Genomic DNA, 21,379 nt, shown 5'->3' on the forward strand with positions numbered 1-21,379 from the left:
GTCACCCAGGCTGGAGTGCAGTGGTGTGATCTTGGCTCACTGCAGCCTCTGCCTCCTGGGTTCAAGAGCTCCTCCTGCCTCAGCCTCCCGAGTAGCTGGGATTACAGGTGCGTGCCACCATGCCTGGCTAATGTTTGTATTTTTAGTAGACATGGGGTTTCACCACGTTGGGCAGGCTGGTCTAAAATTCCTGAGCTCAAGTGATCCACCCGCCTCAGCCTCCCAAACTGCTGAGATTACAGGCATGAGCCACCATGCCCAACCCAAAGATATTTACTGAATATGTGTGTACTCAGTACTCCTACATACTGGAGGGACATGAAAGAAAAAATAGCCTACAATCTTCTCAGGATGTAAAACCAACAGAGGACAACATAATTTGCAATTAAGTTCTCAATGTATACTATAAGGGCAGTGGCAGCGGAGGTATCCAACTATTCTTGGGTGCTTTCACATTCTTTTCTTGACTTCATCATCTGTTCAACAGTACAAAGGCGGAAATATGTAGTATTAGCATTTTCACATGAAGAAACTGAGTCTGAGATGAGAGTAGGTGGGTGACCAGCAGGCAGTGCACCTCAACTTTGGTTCCAGATCTGACTCTAGTCCAAGATCTTTCTGTGGATTAACAGAGAAGAGCCAGATAGATAGGCATTTCAGAAGAGGTCGGACTTGAGCCAGACAAGGAGGGATGGCTGAAATTGGGGCACTGCCAATATACCTTTCCTTGGAACTGGGATTCCTCTCGGTAACGGAGGTAGGGACAGACAACCCAGACCTGTCTGCTTCCCAGATACTGTGAGGCTGCTGTTCTATCAACGGGCTGCAGACAGAAGCAATCCTAGAAAGGCTTTTCATGATGAGCCTGCAGGGGCTGGCCCTCCCAGAATGAGACATTTTGCCAACAGATGCCCAAGAAATATTAGCTGTCAGCATGAGTTTGAGCAGGATGCAGGTGACATCAATGGATTATAATTACTATTCACCTTCAGCATGTTTTCCTGTGCAGCTGCGGTGGACAGACAAAACTGTCTTTTTGGAAGATTCAAAGCATGAGAATGCATAAGCCAAACATTTGCTGTTCAGGGTGGTCCTGGAATAGCAATGTGGGCGTCGCCTGGGGGTTTGTTAGAAAGGCTGACTTTTGGGTGGTCCCCTAGACCTGCTCTTTCAGAATCTATGGGTGAAGAAGATTCTTAGGGGATTAAAGTTTCCGAAGCACTGAGCTAACCATCTTCATTGTTAGTGTCGGTTTTGTGCTACATCCCTCAAGAGATGACAGTGGTTCTCAAATAGTTGGGGTGTGAGACAATTAGTTAATTGCCATGGGTCTAGAGGCAGGTGATCTGGATTCCCAGCTTTGCCTCTTTCTTACATGGGACCTTCACTTTTCCAGGACTCAGCTTCCAGATCCACTAAACAGGTCAGTATTTAGGGGATTGTGGTGGGAATGAAATGATTGAATGTGGGCAAAATGCTTGTAAATCATGAATGACTTTCAAAATATTATTAATATTGTTGCTGAATAGAATACCTCGCACTGCCAGAACATTCCTCTGGGGGCTGTCTGAGTACTAATACTGCATTTCAGTGAATGGACAGAGAAGAAAAAAAAAACCACTTTTAAGAAAGGTGCAGCTTAGAATTAGAAGACTCAGGCGACTCTGCTTTGTCACCAATGTAAGTGCTTTCCCTGAGTGTTACTCTTGCCGTCTGTGACAGCCCGACCTGCCGGAGAGGCGAGCATCCTGGAAGTCTGGGAGCTGCTACACTGAAGAGGCCCTCGGCCATCTTTTCTTGTGGATTGTGGTCTCAGTGCTGGTCTCCTCTCTTCCTCCTCTCCCAGGGCTCAGGCCATGAGAGCAGCCCTCATCCTTTGAAGGATGCATGACTCTCTTTAGAGTCAGGCACCTGTGTTCTTATTTAGTGTCACCTCCTTGATATAGGTCACCCTAGTGGGCAGCACCTGGGAAATAATTGGTGGCAGTGAAGGGAGCAGAGTCTCCCAGGAACATGGTCTTGTATTTTGTGGCATTGAGGATGAAAAGGAAATACCCCCCCCCCGCAGCCCCAGCCGCTCTGTCCTCCACGCTGGCATGAATAATTGAGCGCCGGCAAGCTGACTGCACCAAAGAGTTGCATTATGTAAACCGGCAGGCGACGCGTGTGCGTGTGTGCGCGTGTGCGTGTCTGCGCGCAAGAGGGGTGCGTGTCTGAGTGTGTCTGTGCGCCTGTGCGCGTGCGTGCCTGAGCTCAGAACAGCTGTCTGTGAGGGAGTCGGAGGAGAGAGAGAAAGGGAGCCAGGGAGAGAGAGAGAGAGGGACTTCTGTAAGGCGGCACGACCACACCAAATAGCAGCCGCAGAGGGAGGTGGGGGAGAGGGAAATAAAGGGGAGTCATGCTTAAAATTCCACAGCGGTGTGAAACAGCAGAGCAAAGAAGCGCCCCCAGCTTCTGAGAGTCCTGGCCCGAGTCCCCTCCCCCGTTAGAAACAGGGCTTTGGGATGGTCATGGAGGTGAGTGCCCTCCAGCCTCCTCAGGGCCCCCGCTCCCCGCCCCCACCCCCCACTGCCCAATGCATGAATGAATGAGTTCCTCTCTGCACTGCACTCTGCTACTGTTCCTACCTAATGGCTTCCAGGTTAGTGCTAACTCGTGCTGACGCTTGTGATGTGTGTGTGTGTGTGTGTGTGTGTGTGTGTCTATATTTGTTTCCTCCTGGGATTTTTTGGGAAGGGATGGCTCTGTCCTGGGGTCCGGATGGGCCCTGGGGGCTTTGGTGAAGACCTGTCTTTCTGGTTGTGTGCTTTTCCCATCTGACGCAGGCTGCTCAGAGCTGCCAAGAACACAAACCTTTCAAGGCAGAGTAAATCCGGAGTCCATGTTGTTTGCTTCTGTTTTCTGTTCTGGGGATCCGAAAGCAGCCAGTGTGACATCATGCTGCAGAGATGCCACCTTCTTTACCCTCCCTAGCCTTTTCTCTTCTCCTCTATAGTAGCACTGCTTGAGCTGAGCTCTGGATCATGGAGGGGTGGCCCTGGGGTGGGCTGGAGGGAAAGGCTGGGTTGAGGGTGATGATGGTCTCCTTGTCCAGCAAGACTTATTCAGGGCCCTCTAACTTGGAGAAAGGAGGGCAGAGGAATGAATTAGTGGCACGATACGTCATGGAGAACTGGCCGGGAGTTTCTGGGGGAGGTGTGGACAGGCCATGTGCTCCTGTTCCCCACCTGCTGGCTTCCCTCCGCAGTGCCTCAGGCGGGGGTAGGAGCTGGCCAGAGCTGTGGTCAGGAAGATATGGACAGACACTGCTTATCCCACAGGGAGAGGGCCATAGGACAGATGGATCTGACTAGCAGAAGGAGAGGATGAGAGAGGAAGTTGATAGCTCTCATCTCAGAGAAATAAAGGGATTTGTTTATTCTTTGGCTTAGCCAGCATTTGGCACAGAGATTTGCTATGTATTTTGAGAAAATAGCTACCCAGTGGCTGGGTCTTACTCCCCCACACCTCCTCGCATTGTTAGTTATTTGCTTGATTTAGGAAGTGGAGGGCTGGGGGAGGACTTGGAGCTTGCTCTCTCCCTGGGGCCTCCGCCAAGAGCTCAGGCAGGGCTAGAGAAAGCCATCTTTGCCTCTTCTCTGACACTTGCTCACACACTCTGCTCTGGGGAGACCCCCTCGCTCCTCTACCTCCTGCCTTTCCTCCCTCCGCAGCTGACCTTGAATAGTGGTCGTATTTCTAGCCTTTGCCTTGGATAGCGCTCGGCAGGTTAGAGAAGTTTGGGACCAAGATGAAAAAAGCTGGCCTTGGAAGAAGGGTAAGGGAAAGGGATGTTTTTGGGAGCTACTTGTAGCAGGAGATTGATAACGTCAAGGCCATGATTAAAAGGTAGTGCCCCCTGAGAATTGGGGGTGGGTGGGGAGTAGAGAATCAGCTAGTCCGGTTACCTCTGTAGGCATTTAAGCAACTGCAAAACAAGCACTTGTGGAAAGAATGAAGGAATAAAAGCTGTCATCACCTAGAAGAAACACTCCTGGTTGGGTGTGCTGGCTTATGCCTATAATCCCAGCACTTTGGGAGCTGAGGTGGGAGGATCGCTTGAGCCTAGGAGTTCAAGACCAGCCTGGGCAACATAGCAAGTCCCTGCCTCTGTTTAATAATAATTTTTTAAAAAGCCTAAAACTAAACACCTCCCACACCCCCTCCCCGCTTCTCTGTTTTCTGGCCCTACAGATTTCCTCTGCGGACAAGAAAAACCATGCAGCCCTTTCCCCCAGTGGTTGGGATGCAGGCAGCCTCCCCTTGACCTTCTCAAGGTCTTTTCTGTTTAGACCAGAGGCCAGCAGACTGTTTTGGTACAGACCCAGATAGTCAATACTGGGGGCCTTGTGGGCCGGGCTGTCTCAGCTACTCAATTCTGCTTTGCACAGTGGAAGCAGTCGTGGACAATTTATGAACAAACGAGCATGGCTGTGTTCCCAATAAAACTTTATTTATGGACTCTGAAATGTGGATTTCCTATCAGTTTCACATGTCACAAAATATTCTCCAGATGTTTTTCAGCCAGTTAAAAATGCAAACACCATTCCTGTGTCCAGATAAGAGACTCCTAAGGTCTGTGGTTTTGCATCTGGCCTAGAGATACTTATAAAAAACTCAGAATTATAGTGTAACCGGAGTTGGGGTAAAATTGTTCATCCTTCTGCCGAAACTTGGATTTGTCTCGTTGGCGGAAGTGGTGGGGGGTGTTTGCTTCTTGGAGGGATATGCACCCTACTTAGCCTACAGGATAAAGTTGAAGCGCTATACCCAGAGACTCATAAAGGAACAGTGAGTAATTTCTTGATTCTTTTGATTCAGAAAATGACTGAAAATATATGTTTGCGTTGTGACTTCCAAAGCAGGTGAAGTGATGATTCTGCTCTATTCTGAGCTGCTCAGACCACTTCTCTGCAGTATTACAACGATGTCTGGGCTTCATAGTTAAGAAAGTTGAGCTCACCCGGACTCCATTCAGAGGAGAAGGAATCCAATTGCTGGCTAAGGGAGCCATGTTAATGTGAGAGTCCAGTAGGTCCAGAGAAGGCATGAGAGCCACGTGAAAATGTCACGTGGAGGAGAAATTAGATTTGTTCTGCGGCTCACAAGGGAGTAGGATAGGACCTCTGGTAGGAAGCCCCAGGAAACAGTTTGAGCTTAAAATAAAAACTATCAGAATTGTCCCAAGGTACAATGAGTTATACATCAATTAGCGACTGTTCCTTGAGAGCTAAAGATTGGGTGGGGATGTTGTAGGAGAAGTGATTTTTAACTTCAGAGAATAGGTTTGAGGAAGTAGAATTGTTTCACCCAAAGAAAGGAGGATAGGAACAGAGGAGGGGTTATAACTGATGAACTGACCTGCAGTCTAGGATAGCTGGGATAAAAGAAAATGGCATTAAGCGCAATATAACAGAGGGTTTTTTCTTTTTCTTTTTCTTTCTTTTCTTTCTTTCTTTTTTTTTTTTTTTTTTTGAGGCAAGGCCTCACTCTGTCACCCACACTGGAGTGCAGTGGCATGATGTCGGCTCACTGCAACCTCTGTCTCCAGGGCTCGAGCAGTCCTCCCACCTCAGCCTCCCAAGTAGCTGGGATTACAGGCATGAGCCACCACACCTGGCTAATTTTAAGAACATTTTTTAAAATTTTCTTAAAAGTATAGTAGAGACCAGCTCTTTCTATATTGCCCAGGCTGGGCTTTTTCTTTTTAAAATCATAAATAACTTCCTGATGATAGCAGGAGACAGTGAGAAGGGTGGCAAGGGAAAAGCCCTGGGATTTCGTACCCTGAATGTATTTTAAATTAGACTAAATCCTCTCTTGGTTGACGGGCATCTGCTTGAAGCTAGCAGTGGGACTGACCTCTTACAGTTTTCTCTCTTCTAAAATTTCTGACTTTAACATGTAGTCATTCTTCGGTATGCTTCGGTTTGAATTATAGCAGAAAAATAAATCAGAACCAAGTTTGAATCCCAGCGGTCAGGCAGAGAGATTAGCCATTCTGGGAGGCCAGTGAGGTCAGGGGATGAGCGATATGAGGGGCAGGGCATGTGGCATGTCACAGCTTCTCCCCGGCCTGCACAGCCTTGGTCCCACTGCCTCTGGAGGAACATGGACCTGACAATACCATAGCAGTCTCTGGCGCTGAGGTGATGTGGCCCTGGCCAGAGGAAAGGCTGGTGATGCTGAGTTAACTGTGGGCCCAGACTGCCTGGATTTTGTTTCTGGATGCTTTGCCTAATTTAGATCTGAGTCCTTCTGTCTCAGAGATGTGACTGCTCTCAGTACTTCACAGTGTATTCTTTATATATTCTTTATCATCCTCCTCCATGTCCTTGTGTGGGTTAGGCAGCATCCACTCTCGTTCTTGCATAATAAAAGCGGAAACTCAGAAAGGCGTGGCTTGTCCCCAGATCAGACATGAAGAAGGTCTGAGTCAGGAAGGCCACCTAACTCCTGGGGGCTGTTCCTCAGTTTCCTGGCCTGTCTCCCTTGACGAGTGGTGATGGGAGATACTGCACGGTGTTGGTTCATTACATGTCTGGCTCTCCCATGATGATTGTGGATTTCTTAGAGTCAGAGACAATATCCCCAAATGCCTAGACTTTTACCTGGCATGGGCATAGAACGTGGCCCTCACCAACTGTTTGATGGGTGGATGGATGGATCCTGCAGGTTTTAGTAGCAGCATTTCTCTTGCTGAGGATGGGGGAGGGGCCCTTGATGAGCAAACACAGGAGAAGCTGAAAGTTCTATTCAGTTGAACTCCTCGCCTTGTTCCAGTGGTCTTGGCCTCCCAGTGGATTGGAAATCTCTTTTGAGGAAGGGGCTTCCTGGGAGAGTTTAGCGCCTTTCTGCTTTCACAAGGTTCCATTCCCTTGAACGTTGAGGCTTCTGAAATACTTTGGGTGGGGTTGTACTTAAAGAGTTGACTGATATTGTTAGAGGCAAGTTTATTATATACTTTTATTTTATTAATGTAATTTCATATTTTATTTTATTTTGAGAAAGGGTCTCACTCTGTTGACTAGGCTGAAGTGTAGTGGTGTGACCATAGCTCACTGCAGCCTTGAATTCCTGGGCTCAGGTGATCTTCCTGCCCCAAACTCTGAATAGCTGGGACTACAGGCATCTGCCACCACACCTGGCTAATTTTTCTTTTTTTTTGTAGAGATGAGGTCTTGCTATGTTGCCCAGGCTGACCTCAAAGTCCTGGCCTCAAGCAATCCTCCCACCTCAGCTTCCCAAAGTGCTGGGATTACAGGCATGAGCCACTGCAACTGGCCATAGAGGCAAGTTTAAAAGTATTAAGTTCTTACTGTGTGCCCAATATCACATTTAATATCGTGTGGGCACAAACAACCATAACACTGTTGCTGTCCTGTTGGGCCCTCAGGATGAATACGTAATACAAAGTTAGAGGTGCTCCAACGATTCTTGCTTAATGACATTGAATCAGCAAGGTTAGGTTAATTTCTAAAGACTATGAAAATCAGAGATTTGGACAGATAGTGATCACTGAGAGTCTTGGAGGAATGAGGACTGTGGCACATAAGAGTGCCATTAGAGCTGCCCCGACACGTAAGCAGCTGGCCAGTGGGAGCTCTGTCGGTAGAAATCTGAAGCAGAGGCCCGGTGGTCCAATGGCCATTGCAGAGGGAGCCCTGCATCCAGTGGGAGGATGGATTACATGACCACTATGGGCTCCTTCCAAACTACAGACTATTGTAGATCAGCTCAGCCAATGCTCAGCCTGCGAACCCAGCGGGACTGTCCCCTAAATGTTAGGCATTTGTTCTGTTGTGAACAATCTCAGGAAAAGGAAATTGTACAACAGCAGTAAGTTCTTATGTTTGATCTCAGTATCTTCTGCTTCATCTTAAGTCTTTATTGTCCCAGTCCTGTGGATGTAGGAGCTAGCTGAATATGTGCCTAGCGACAATCTGTACTCTCATCCCGTGTCTTTGCCACGTGGAAAGGACTGAATTTAGGAACAGGATTCAGTTTCTTAACTGGGAATTCACATTCCACTGCTAATCCTGTTTCACTCCATGAGCAATTATAGGAAGCTCTTTACTTTTGGGATGCATGGTCTAATTAGGTTTATTATTTAAAGGATTCTCACTCCAGGAAAATAGGTTGTGATCATGCAACAGACAAAAAACACAGGTGCATAGAAAGAAAAAGTGATTTTCTCAAGGGCACCAGTCAGCTCAGGATTTTAAAATCGGGTACCCTGATGTCTAGACAGTGACAAGGCTAGCAGAGAGTCTGGAAGTGATGTCATATTTTAGTTTTCATGGACCCAAGAGCCAGAAAAAGGACTAAAAGGCTGGCCTTTTTAAAAAAACCAGATTTAGGGCCAGCTTTAGAAAGACATGTCTATCAGAGTGGCTGAACGATGGAATGAACGGCTTTAAGAAGATCCCATTTTTAAAAATTCAAGGGCTATAAATCGGCAACCCCAATGTGTGCCAGTCATTTTGCTGGAGGTACTGGGGAAGCACACACAGACATGGCCCCAGCCCCCATGGAGTGCTCAGCCTGGTGGTAAGCAATGAAACAGCAACAACAAAACAAGACAATTTCCGCTCCTGCAAGGGCAGTGAAGGGAAACAGGGCCACGTGGTAATGATTGCCTGGGGTTAGGAAGGCCACTTTATTTATATGGAGTGGTCCTTCAAGAAAGTCTACTCTGAAGAGGTGACATTTGAGCTTTGATCTGAAGGCTGAAAAGGAACCAGCATTCAAAAGTTTAGAGTGAGAGTTCCAGGCGGTGGGACTAACAAGTGCCAATATCCTAGGGGAACCGGGTTTGTTCAAGAAAGAGAAAGGTCCAGGGAGGCTGGAATAAAATGAGGGAGGAAACGGTGCACGACGAGTTGAGGAAATAGTTGGAGTCTATAAGAAGTTGGATAGTTGGTCATTAAGTCCTTCTCTTAGGGGATATGAACCTTCTCCCCAGCTGCTTCGGAGGCGGAAGCAGATTTACTGCAGACGATGAGCCCTTTGGGTAAAGTGATTTATGTTTGATTTCTGACGCTGGTTCTGTAGCATTATCAGTGTTTTCAAAGATAGTTCTAATTTGTTCCTTTTTGAAATATCCGTAGAGATAACAGGAACTCTTGCATTTTTCTCCTTGGCTGTGGCAGGACCCAAACAAACTTATTTTGTTTTTGTAGGAAGGGGGAAAACTGGGTCAGCCTGTTTTGTCATTTCAGGCATGGAGTCCTGGTTCTATTGCAGGGCCTTGTCTCCATGGAAATGAAAAATAGTGTTTGTCATGCCTGTTCCTGGATTGAATTCCAAACTCTGGACTGAACAGAAGCTGTAGGAAAGCCAGGCAGCAGGGGGGCGTGGGATGATGGAGACTCCAGCCATGGTGATGAAGGACCTCTTCTCCTCGGCCTGAGCAGGGAAGGCAAACAACCTTTGCCCAGGTCCAGCTCTTCCTATCGCCTCTCTGGACTGAGAACGCCAGTAGAAGGGTAACTGAAGTTCTACTTTTCTCTACTTCGCCAAAAACTTTCCATGGACTTTGCCCTTATGTTAATTAGTCAATTAATAAATTCATCAACAACCAAAGTCACTGCTCAGACTTTCCCTTGCACCCAGTAATTCCTTCCAGGGTTGAGGAGATCCCTGATGAGACTATGTCTAGGTATTAAATTAGTCAGCTGGCTGCAAATGTTTTGGATGGGCTCTCCCACCTTTAAATTTCTTCGTAAAAATTTTTTTTAAGTTTTGGGTTTTGTGTTTTTTTTTAACTTAAATATTTATACAAGACAAGGAAGGAGGAATCAGTAAGTGGGGCTTGTTGCCCATAAGAAGTGCCCTGAATTATCTACTCAGTATTTACAGAGATAGGGCACATGAGGGACAGAGTGCTGAAGGAGGTAGGGGGATGGGTCGTGTGGACGCTGAGTGAATGTTTGGATGGCCCACAGTGGCTGGTTCATGAGCGTGGAGAATTGTCAGCCTTCCATTTGTAAGGTGTCTCTACCGGTGGTCTGGACCTGGCAACAGTCCAGTTCCACCTTTGGTCCAAATTTTGGACAAACCCTGTCCCTGAACACCTTGTATATTTCACCCAAGAGCCCGATTGGGAAAGGCCTCCAGGAATTTCCACAAGTTACCCAAACGGAGGAGAGGGGACAAGAGGTTCATTTCTGTCCAAATGTTGCCTTTGCAGCAGGTAGGGAAGGCCCATTCTGTGTCAAATCTGCAGATGGCATTTGTAGGAACTGTGACAGGGAAGAAAGGCGTTAGCTTGGGAGCCCTTTCCCTTTCTGTCCCTTACTGAAATGCAACCGGCTGCTAAATCTAGGCCAAAGTGTGGCACACCTGGACCAGGCTGAGACTCTGCTTTAGTGTAAGTTTGGGAGGAGAACTTCTACGCTGTAGGGGAAAAAAAGCATCTCTTCTCAAAGCTGTTCTGGTCCCTTCTTTCAAACAGGTAATCATAGCTTGATTTTCTCCCCTAGAAAGGGAACTGGACCCGGTGGCATTTATCACCAGGTTTAGATGCCAGTGATAGGCACACAGAGAGCAGGTTCCATGCAGGGTCACAGGGAGCTCCTCTTAGAACAGTGCAGGTCTTATCCTTTTGAACCCCAGCCCCATCCAGCATCCTGAAAAGCGTGTAGGTGGGGAAGGGGAGGCACTGAGATTGGCACTGTTAGGTGCCTGAGTCTGAGCTGTGAAGGGGAAGAACCATCCTGCTGTCTGTTAACTCCTTGGTGGACAGTTGTGTCATCTCCTTGGACCTTTTGTATTCACAGCAGTGAGAGGGTTGGACCTGAAAGGCCCTTTCAACTCTTTCTCTGAACCAGTCAAATCTTCTGGGAACTTGGGACTGTGGGTTTATTTTCATGAGTAAAAGGAACTGAGACCAGGAACTTCAGGGATTTATGACAAGGACTGAAGCAAGCCTAGTGACCTGGTAGTTTGCTATCTAAGGAGGAGGATCCAAGGGGAATTGGAGGCCCTGCTGGTATTTGTGATTTGGGCTATTCACTCCCCTTTACAAGGTTCTGGTTGGGTCTGCCCTTGCCACCTGCCATGACATGGGCACAGAATGTAGACTCTAGCAAGTGACTAGCAATAATACAGAAAGAATAACCATCTTCATGGAGTCCTTGTAGACTCTGAATTTGGAACTGGTTTAGCGGGGCAGACCTACAAATGGAGGCATTTGCAGGCAGCATGTAAATTTCATGCAAATGTTATACAGATACACCCGTGGCTCTTCTCTCTCAGCCACTTGAGCATGTGCTATGGGAAAATTCAAAGGGGAGCTGGCTAATTCATATGGATATTTGTGATGGCATTATGAAGAACTGAGAAGGATTATTAATGAAACTTTGGAATCAGCATGGGGATAGGACATGTGTAACTAGGTAACAGGGTAGCCTTCTCTTAGGAATTAGGGACTAGTCATCAGCCTTTACCCCATGCTACAAATGGCAGGGACAGAGGAGATGCTTGTGATATGGCTGTGGTCCTTGGTGCCAATGGTAATCGTTAGGCTCCTACACCAAAAGGTGATGTCCCATCAGGTTCTGCCCACACCTCATCATCTCCACATCAGATTCTTTCACATTAGCAATTCCTATGACAAGCTCAGATGCTTTTACTATTCCAGCAGGTCCACCTACCTGGTGGACACTGCACAGCTGTTATACCCAGAGTTGTAAACAGGTCTCTGTCGCCTGGGCAGATACGTCACTCACTCCTTGATACTTAAGAGATAGTTTCTTGGGAGTGTAGTGGTTCTCAACCTTCAAAGTGCTTCAGAATGAACTGTGATACTTATTTTGAAATGCAGATTCCTAAGGCCATCCACTGGAAAGTTTCATTTACTGGGGGAGTGGGGCGTGGTGTCAGGTTAAGGCTGGGATTCTGCATGTTAAGGAAGCACCCTTTGTGTTCCTGGTTCCTACTATGAGAAGTGGTGCTTGGGAGCGTCAAAGCCTCTGAGGAAAGGGGATGAGGATATTTACTCCACATTTTACAGAGAGGAACAAGAGTCTTGTGTGTGTTTGTTTGTTTGTTTGTTTGTTTGTTTTTGAGATGGAGTCTTGCTCTGTCCCCCAGGCTACAGTGCAGTAGCACAATCTCGGCTCCCTGAAACCTCCACCTCCTGGGTTCAAGTGATTCTCTTGCCTCAGCCTCCTGAGTAGCTGGGATTACAGGTGTGCACCACCATGCTCAGCTAATTTTGGTATTTTCAGTAGAGATGGGGTTTCACCCTGTTGGTCAGGCTGGTCTCAAACTCCTGATCCCAAGTGATCCACCCGCCTCGGCCTCCTAAAGTTCTGGGATTACAGGTGTGAGCCACAGCGTCCAGCCAAGAGCCTTCTTAATGATAGCAGCAGCTCAAAAATATTTATGGAGTGTACCAAGCACTTGCTAAATAGTTTACTTAGGTTATTTCATTTAACACAATAGTCCTATGAGATAGGTGTTTGTATCTCTCATTACCAGTGCTCCTGGCACTGAGATGATTACAGCCATACATTTGATCATCCAGGTCACTGTACGGCTGGGCTTAGAAGAAACAATGAAGTCAGCACTTCATTGCAGTGTTCAGGTGTGGGAAGCGGGGCTGAGAGTCTGATTGGGAACGCTCCAGGGCTGGGGCAGCCAGGGCGTGCACTGCAGAGGGAAGTAGGAAGGAGCAGCTGCAGTCCAAACAGGTGGAGGCACCGGGGGACAGAGAGACAGGTATATATTTTGCAATATCTGGGGCAGAAATGATTTTCTCTGAAGGCAAACAAGTTAACTCAAGTGAGGCACCCCGGAACGCCAACTAACTATTCTGCTCTTCTCAGGATTCTGCAAAATGCACGGTTAGCTGATCAGGGAGCTGGCTTGCTGACAAGGTCTGCCTTGTGCCTGCAGGACCACACCGGGGATAAGGACGAGGAAGAAAGCCAAGCAAAGTGGTGTAGCGGCCACTGTGTCTGAGATGGGCACGGGGGGTGGGGATGGGGGCAGGGATGCTGCAGAGGGTCACTGAAGAAAGCCTGAAGAGTCCTCGTCTTCTTTCTCTACTTCCCTTTTCTCAAGGACATCAGCTGGACCTAACTATAGGAGGTAGGATCGAACCGTAGGTAGCATGAAATACTGTGGTCAGACTTCAGGGAGTACTGTTTGCTAGTAAGGTAACCAGGGGAGGACAGCAATAGCCTGTGTTGGAGATTTTTAAAAATAGGGGAAATGGGGGAATAAATGAATGACCTCTGGGGCCCCTGCCATGGCTTAAAGGTGGCTGGTGGGGGTCTTAGAGGACCTATTATGAGTGAGAGCTGATGATTACAGGAATCTCTAAAACATCAGCTGAAGCATGTTAGACTTGGTGACACATGGTTTCTGTCAGTGTTCCATATATCCCATGCTGTTTTATGCCTTTTCACCCTTGTTCGTGCTGTCTGCCACCCCCCCCACATTCTCTTCTCTCCTACCATGCCCTCCTTGAACCCCATACCTTTCACCTGGCTAGCTCCAACACATTTTCTGAATCTAGCACAAGTGCCACATCCTCAAGGCAGCATTTCTCTTTTTCCTTTAGTCTCTTCTGTCATCCCACTTACTGATTATATTAACACGAGAAGAATAGGCCCCCAGCTCTTCCTGACTAGTAATGTCCCAAGCACACAGATCCTTTCTTATTCACAAAAATGAACTTGAATGCCTCATATTATGCCAGGAAATATTTGTGGAACTGAAGAGCCAGATCCAAAGTCATATCACCTTGTCCAGGCACTTAACCCCCTAGACTCAGGTTTCTTACATGTGAAGTTGAGGGTTGAATATACTAACCCTAAACTCTGGGAGGGAGTCTTAGTCCCATAGCCCATCTAACACCAGCCTTCATTCCATCCCTACAGCAAATGTAAGGTCTTTTTTATTTTTAGCTCTTAAATCCCAAGATTTTGAAATCCTGTTATGAATAACGGTGGCAGGGTCAGATGAATGGCACATTATAAAGTTTGTTTGAAACTTTATGTTATATATGTTATATGTTAGAAGATACTCAGGAATTGGTTTTATTTGCTCAGCAGGACATCCAAATCTATGGGATAATGGGTTACCTTGTAGGAGTTTCGGGACTCTAGCAAGTTTAGTGCTGACTTTGCTGACTTAGAACTAGAACTGCAAACATTTCTTCTTTTATAGAGAAGGATCAGAGTGGAGGTGGAGCACCGGGTGGGGACACGTAAGGGGTATATGTGGGCTTAGTCTGGAAGTGTAGATGTCCATCAGGTGATTGGAGGGACAGAGGGAAAGAGAGAGAGAGAGAGAGAGAGAGAGAGAGAGAGAGAGAGAGAGAGAAAGAGATTGCTAAGACATGGAGACATGGAAGAGTGAGTGTGCATGGTAAAAGGATCTGCAGACAGACCCCCATGACTGAGGCAGAGGCACAGATAGACCCTGATGGCTGAGGGTGAGGCACAGATAGACCCCGATGACTGAGGCAGAGGCACAGATAGACCCCGATGACTGAGGCAGAGGCACAGATAGACCCCGATGGCTGACGCAGAGGCGCAGATAGACCCCGATGGCTGAGGGTGAGGCACAGATAGACCCCGATGACTGAGGCAGAGGCACAGATAGACCCCGATGGCTGACACAGAGGTGCAGATCGACCCCGATGGCTGACACAGAGGCGCAGATAGACCCCGATGGCTGACACAGAGGCACAGATAGACCCCGATGGCTGACACAGAGGCGCAGATAGACCCCGATGGCTGACACAGAGGCGCAGATAGACCCCGATGGCTGACACAGAGGCGCAGATAGACCCTGATGGCTGACACAGAGGCACAGATAGATCCTGATGGCTGACACAGAGGTGCAGATAGACCCTGATGGCTGAGGCAGAGGCACAGATAGACCCCGATGGCTGAGGCAGAGGTGTGTTGGAAAGGTAGCCAGTGTTGGGGTTTTCAGAGGTAGGCTGAGTGAGATAATTGAGGAACATATAGTCTAGAGTTCAGGTTTTATTCCACAGAGGGTGGGAAATTATAGGGGTCATCAAAAAGGATGAAAAAAATGCCAGATCCTCTTTTTAGAAAGTTCACTTTGACAGGAAAAGAGAGAATGGATTGAAGCCTGGAGGCAGGAAGTTGATTCCTTCTTTCTTTGTACTCACCCAGCTACCCACTGTCTTTCCATCTGTCTATCTTTCTATCCACCCAGCAAACAAACACGACTGCATGCCTGCTTCTGAGAATGAGCTTGACAATCAGATAGGCCTGTGTTTGAAATCTTGCCCTGCCTCCCATCCATCTGTGTGACTTTGGGTGCATTACTTAATCTGTCAAGAATCCAAATTTATCACCTGAAAAATGGGACTAACAATACTATTTGTTGCAACTTCATGGTTGGTTGGGGGATTAAATGAAGTAATATTTAATAAGTACTTGGTGCTACACCAGGAGCTCATGAACACTCAATAATGTTTAGCTATTTTGATGAATATTAGCAGGTTGAAGGTACAGATTTGCAAGCCATCTTGATATTCGGGATTGGTAAAGCCAAGGGGGTGAAGACTGTCACTAGGGTGGGATTCAGCTCAGTGGAACACATGCCACTGACACAGCCCTACTGGGCCGTGTGGGGCGTGCAGAGGGCTGTGCCTCCAGGAGTTTGTAGGTCCTTCATACCAGGCTATGTGCGTTCAATGCTTTGGTCAGCTCCGTGGGAGAGGTGTGGAAAAGCTTTTTGGAGCAAGTGGGATTTGAGATGGGTCTTGAAGAAACAGGAGGAAAAAAACAACAACAACAACAACAACAACAACAGCAAACAGAATGAGCAGGACTCCAGCAGCAAGATGAGGAGGGCAAGGGCTCTTTAGGCTCAAGTAGTGAGTCGTATGGGAGTTTGGAGGCAGGAGAAAAGCATGTATATTAAGGGAATTGGGGGAAAGTGTGTAAGTGTAGAATATGCCAGCCCTTTAAGAGCATATAAGGAGAGAAAAAGCATAGAGGTGTCATTTACTTTTAGCAGAGAACTTTAGATTCCATTTTGAGGATTTTGGACTTTAATGTGGGAGCTAGTAGAGCATAGTAAGGTGTTGGGCTTGTATTTAGAAAGATTAATGACACAGCTTTGAGTGAGTAGGAAGAAGAAAAGGAGGCAGAGAAGACCACTTAACCGGCTCTTTATTGGAAGAAGTTGGGCGGAATTCCTTGAACCTGAACTGGGGCCCTGGGGAAGGAAGGGAAGGATGAGGTAGAAAGCTTTGTAGAAATAGAATTAGTGGAATTCAGTGACTTATTTTTTATGGAGTGAGATGGAAGCGAGGGCTCTGTGGCCTGAGAAACCTGGTAGTGAAATTGCCATCAAGAATGGGCGGTCATGGGAGGAGATCTGGAAGGAAAGATGTCCAGCTCTGTATTCAGTGTGAGGCACTCACGAGACATCATCTGGAGGAAGCCTCCGCCTGGCAGCTGGTTGTTGGGTTAGGCTAGCGACTGTGACCAGGGCCGGAAGCAGGTAGAGGAGTCTCTGCCTGGTTGGAGTTAGAGAAACCTGGAGACGGCCAGGGAAGTGACAGACTCACCTTTAGGGAAGGATTAAAATCAGGCTGGGGGGCAAGAGTCGAGACAGGCAGAGGAGTAGAAGAGAGGTGCGTGTCATCAGGGAGAAGTTTCCAAGAACTGCACAGATGATCAACAGCCTTAAGAGCAGAGAGACGGTGTAAGTTGTTTATTGGCTGATGTGTTGAGGGCAGCATTTTAGGTATGTAGATCTTTGCATGGTATGTGGAGGGGGGGCTGAAGTGGGGCTGCTGGGCGGTGAGGAGTTCTCATGCTTGGATCATTTCATGTGAGATTCATGTGGTTTTGGATAGTTGGAGTCAGTTTCCTCCATATTAGAATGTGTTGCCTACCTCTTGCTTGAAGCCAGTTAGCAGGGATTCTGGGTTTGGGGAAGGATGAAGGCATCTCTTTTCCATTCCAGGGTCTGGAATTTGTGAAGATGTCCCTCATCTAAGGAAAATACGCAACGGCTGTGGGGCCATTGTGTCTGATAGGCATGTGTTTGATTGTCATCCCTTTTCTAGTTCTTTTGAGACAGAATCTCACTATGTTGCCCAGGCTGGTCTCAAACTCGTGGTCTCAAATGATCCTCCTGCCTGAGCCTTCCAAGTAGCTGGGATTACAGCTCATGCCACCACTCTCAACTTCTCTAGTTCTTTTTTGAGCAAACTACTATAGTTGGGGCTAGAGGGTAGAGGTCCCTATTGTTTTAGTAACATAATCCCGGAAGACAGTTTAAACCTTTGAATATGTGGCTGTGGGCTGGAGTTGGCCCTCGAGCAAGGAGGCTTACCCCAGAAAGACGTGTGTTGGCACCTGCTCTCCACGCTTCCCAGGGGGTTGTGCACTCAGGCATCTGCCTGCCACCAGCCCCATGGCCTGGCATTTCCAACCAAAGAAAAGGAATGTACCTTCCTTTCTCCAGGGTTTATGGTAGCAAACGAGTTTAGAGGGTAAGGATAAGGAATGGGTGGGGCAAAAACGGGCCTCCCCCAGTAACAATTATTGTTAGTATTAGGAATGAGATTTTACATGTAAATTCTGTTTTAGGATGCAGTGGAACATTGGGCCTTGCTTTTCTCCATACATATTTGGGGCACATTTATCTTCCTTTTCTCTGGTCTCCTTTTTTTTTTTTTTTTTTTCCTTTATCAGTTTCCTTCCAAAAGTTACCCCACTGCCTGCCCCCAGCTTCCCTCCTGCCCACACTTGCTGGGTTAGGCTCTTGGAATTTGTTCCCTTCTCTCCGCTAAGGATGCCCAGGTGGAAGGTTTTGCTGAAAGGGGCATGGTTTTCATTGCAAATGGGGCCAATGGAACATCTGAGGTCACAGCTGCATCTTCATGCAAATGACAGTGTCCCCAGCCCTGCACCCCACTCCCCAAGGGAAGGCTGGGATGCAGCCTGCAGCGGGGTCCAGGGTGTTCCTGAAGCCTGACCCGGCAGAGAGATTGCTGAGTGGGTGGGCAGGACACCCCTCCGGCCCCATGCTTCTTTGGCTTTCCAATCTTACATTTCCTTTCCTTCCCATTTCTGCTGGCACTTTCTCCTTAGCTTCTCCCTTTCTCCATCTCTTTCCTTTCTCCACTCTCGCAAGCAAAGCAAACATTTAACTGCATTCAGTTTCTCTCTCCCCTCTGTCTCTCATCTCTTCTTCTAGTCCATTGAAAACAGAAGTGAAATATCAAATAGTCAGTATTTTATTTGCAGTTTATAAGCCTTGGTGTAAGTGGATTTGGTCCTGTGGGAAGTACAAGGTACTTATTGGGAATAAATGTTGGGATATGGGGATATGGAATGTGAGAACTTTGGCTGTGCGCCTCTTTACCCCGGGCAGAGGAAGCAGGAACCCACATGGCTTCCTTACAAGCAAATAATATGGTGCGGGTGAGTTACAAATCAGAAGAGCCGCACTTTGTTTCCAAAGCCCTCTGTGATCAGCGGGCATTTAGCGTCCCTCTGCCAGGCATTGGTCTTCATTTTTTAACATAGGGATTATGGTACTTGCCATTACTCCCTTGGTGGAATGTTTTAAGCAATAATGCGTACGTGAAGGCTGTGAAAAACAGGATTGTAATTGTTATTGTCATGAACGAAAATGTCTGAACAAAATATAGAAGCTTTGCATTTGCAGCATGTATAAAATGAGCCGATTGTATTGGATGGTCTCCAGTGAGCCTTTCAAGTATTAAATTCTATATGCCCCAGACAATTTTTGGCGTATCATAGGGGCTCAAACAATAATGGGTTGGACGGACAGATGGATGGATGCATGTCTAAATGTCAGTTGCCCATTGGCCTCCTGCGTCTGTGTCATGGCACTGACACTGTGCCCATGGCACATGGGCACTGCTGCCCTCCCGTGGCCAGCGGCAGTATTACGGTGCGGCAAGCCGCAGCCTGGGCCCCTCTCCCGGTTTCTCCCCAGCCCCTCACCTGGCTCCCTGAGCTGGCTCCTTTGGACTTGTCCTTGGCCTCGATCACTGACTGCCTGCCTTTCCTCCTCCTTCTCTTTCCACCCCGCTCCCTCTCTCCATCTGCCGCTGCAGCACTGCCAGTAACTCCAACCGCAGCACTCCGGCCTGCTCGCCCATCCTCCGGAAGCGGTCTCGCTCGCCAACCCCGCAGAACCAGGACGGAGACACCATGGTGGAGAAGGGCTCAGATCACTCCTCGGACAAGTCCCCGTCCACGCCGGAGCAGGGCGTGCAGCGCAGCTGCTCCTCCCAGTCCGGCCGAAGCGGCGGCAAAAATTCCAAGGTGAGCGGGACCCCATTGGAGGCGGTACCTCCTTGTCAGGGGCTGCAGGAGCGATATTGGGGTGGTGAGCTGGAGAACATCTGCCAGGGTCCTCACGTGATTAACAGCCCTGATGGCCCAGAGACAGTCGTTATCCAGTGAGGTGAGGCGGGACAGGCAGGAGAGACCCTAGTTCAGTATCTTCCCTGCTAAGCATTCTTGGCGGGCTGGGCGAGGTAGGGAGGCTCATATTTTTTTTTAGATTTGGAGGGGAGATGCTCTGGGAATCATTAGGGGGTCATCTGCTTATTCCTGCTACCGTTTTCAAATTTGGTCCCTGGAGCGGGGGTAGAAGGGAACATTATTTGGGACAGCTATACTGCTAGGGAGAGTCCTCAGGGAACCTTGCAGAATGCTATTTTTAACCTCCTCCCTGGCCGTCATTCCTGCCTTACCTTTGCACTAATCCACTTGCTACTCACCTGGCAGAGAGGAGGGTGGCAGGGCCTTTCCATCCTCCCAAGGATGTCAGCACTGCTGCCTGAGTACCGGGGCCCTTGGCCCATGGATAGGCCTAAAATAGGCCCGGGGGGTGGGGGGCCCTGGGCTAGTTATGGTTCCCCAGAGATGTCCTCCACCACCCTCGGTCCTCTGGGGAACAGGAGATGTCTTTGTCCAGGGGCTCCTTCAGGAAGCTTTTCTTCACCCTGGGACCCCCAGGGCCTGGGAAGGGGTAATTGGGGACCCCTGGGAGGCATGGGAGCTGGCTTCCCACTTGAATTTGTTTTTTGATTTCTTGTTCTTCCTCTTCTTCCCCACCATTTCCCAAATACCTTCTTTGCATGCATGGTCTTAGTCTCACAAGCGCCTCTCAAAAGTAAGCCATCTTTTGTCTCTGTCCTTTTATCTCCCCTCTAGTGTCGATCTGTCTGTAGTGCTCAGCACCCCCTCCCTTGGCCCTGCCAATTCTGGCCCTTATATCCTGCTTGGTCCCCCTCCCAGAAGGGCCGGCCCCACTGTCTCCCGGCAGGCTGGCTTGGAAGTCATTGAAGGCCCATTTTCACTGCACCTGATGTCGGAGTACAGACCCTCCCCCACTCCCCACCCTGCACCCATGTCTGCCTGCTCCCTGGACACTGCCTCTGGCTGGGAGTTTATTCCCTCCTTATATGGTGCGGTTGAGAAACAGAGTCCTGCTTGGCATTAGTTTCATTCCTTTGGGGCAGGAGACCCCATCTGGTCATATTGCAGGCCCCTCCCCTTTGGTGGTTGATTCTGGATTGCCCAGCAGTGGTGAGTGAGGATGGCAGGAGGGCTGCGCTGATTGAGGGGCAGGGGTTCAGGTCAATGAGTTCCTTGGTGCAGCAGCCACGCCCTCAGGAGCTCTGCGTGCATGCTCTGTTCCTATCCACTCGAGAGCTGCTCAGCCTGGGCACCCCTTAGCGTTTCTACCCACTGCCCAGACTGGGGCTCATGGTGTGCTTAGGATCCTGAGTCATGATCAGAGTGGGGAGCTCTTCTCCCAGAGGGTGGGGTGCCAATGCCTGGAGGTTGGCAAACATTGGCAGACCCTGGAAAGATGTGGTTGGTGCCAGAGTCTTTCCTGGGAGCCCAGGAATTCTGAGGCCCTAGGAGAACATGCAGTGACTGGAGGGTGAGCGATAGGTGTTGGGGAACAGCAAGGCCCATGGGGCAAGGGGGTGGGATGCAGCCTGAAGAAGGGGAAGCCGAGGATGACTTAATAGTCCCAAGTCTCTCAGAGCTTTGGGGAGGAGGAGGGTGAACAGCTGGTTCCCTTTGCTGAGGGAAGGACAAGGGGCAACACGGCTAATCCTGTAGTCTGTGACCTTCAGACTAAATGCACATCTTGGCTCTGAGGATTTTAAATGGCTGTTGCCGGCAGTGGACAGGGGAGGAGGAACTTCACCTGGAGCGAGGAAGCCAGCAGGAGATTTCTATGGGCTCCAGCAGCTTAGCAGGTGCAGGCATGTCTGACGTCTGGGGATGGGGTTTTGAAATGCCCTGTGGCAGCCCCTCTTGAGTGCCTCCCA

General features: G+C 48.6%; 1 protein-coding gene across 5 annotated transcripts in view; it reads left to right on the forward strand.

Annotated features, from left to right (window-relative positions):
• Positions 1-21,379, forward strand: part of LOC112606835 (GRAM domain-containing protein 1B) — a 277,260-nt gene that overhangs the window by 206,450 nt on the left and 49,431 nt on the right. For 3 of the 5 annotated variants that reach the window (XM_025357752.1, XM_025357756.1, XM_025357754.1), the window contains one exon: positions 19,139-19,349. In XM_025357752.1, coding sequence (XP_025213537.1) covers positions 19,139-19,349 — 211 coding nt within the window. Of the gene's footprint in view, positions 1-2,249; positions 2,517-19,138; positions 19,350-20,184; positions 20,206-21,379 lie in introns of those variants that run through there. The other 2 variants (XM_025357753.1, XM_025357755.1) reach the window with 2 other exon arrangements.

Source organism: Theropithecus gelada, chromosome 14, assembly GCF_003255815.1.
Source record: "Theropithecus gelada isolate Dixy chromosome 14, Tgel_1.0, whole genome shotgun sequence".
Taxonomy (NCBI): Eukaryota; Metazoa; Chordata; class Mammalia; order Primates; family Cercopithecidae; genus Theropithecus; species Theropithecus gelada.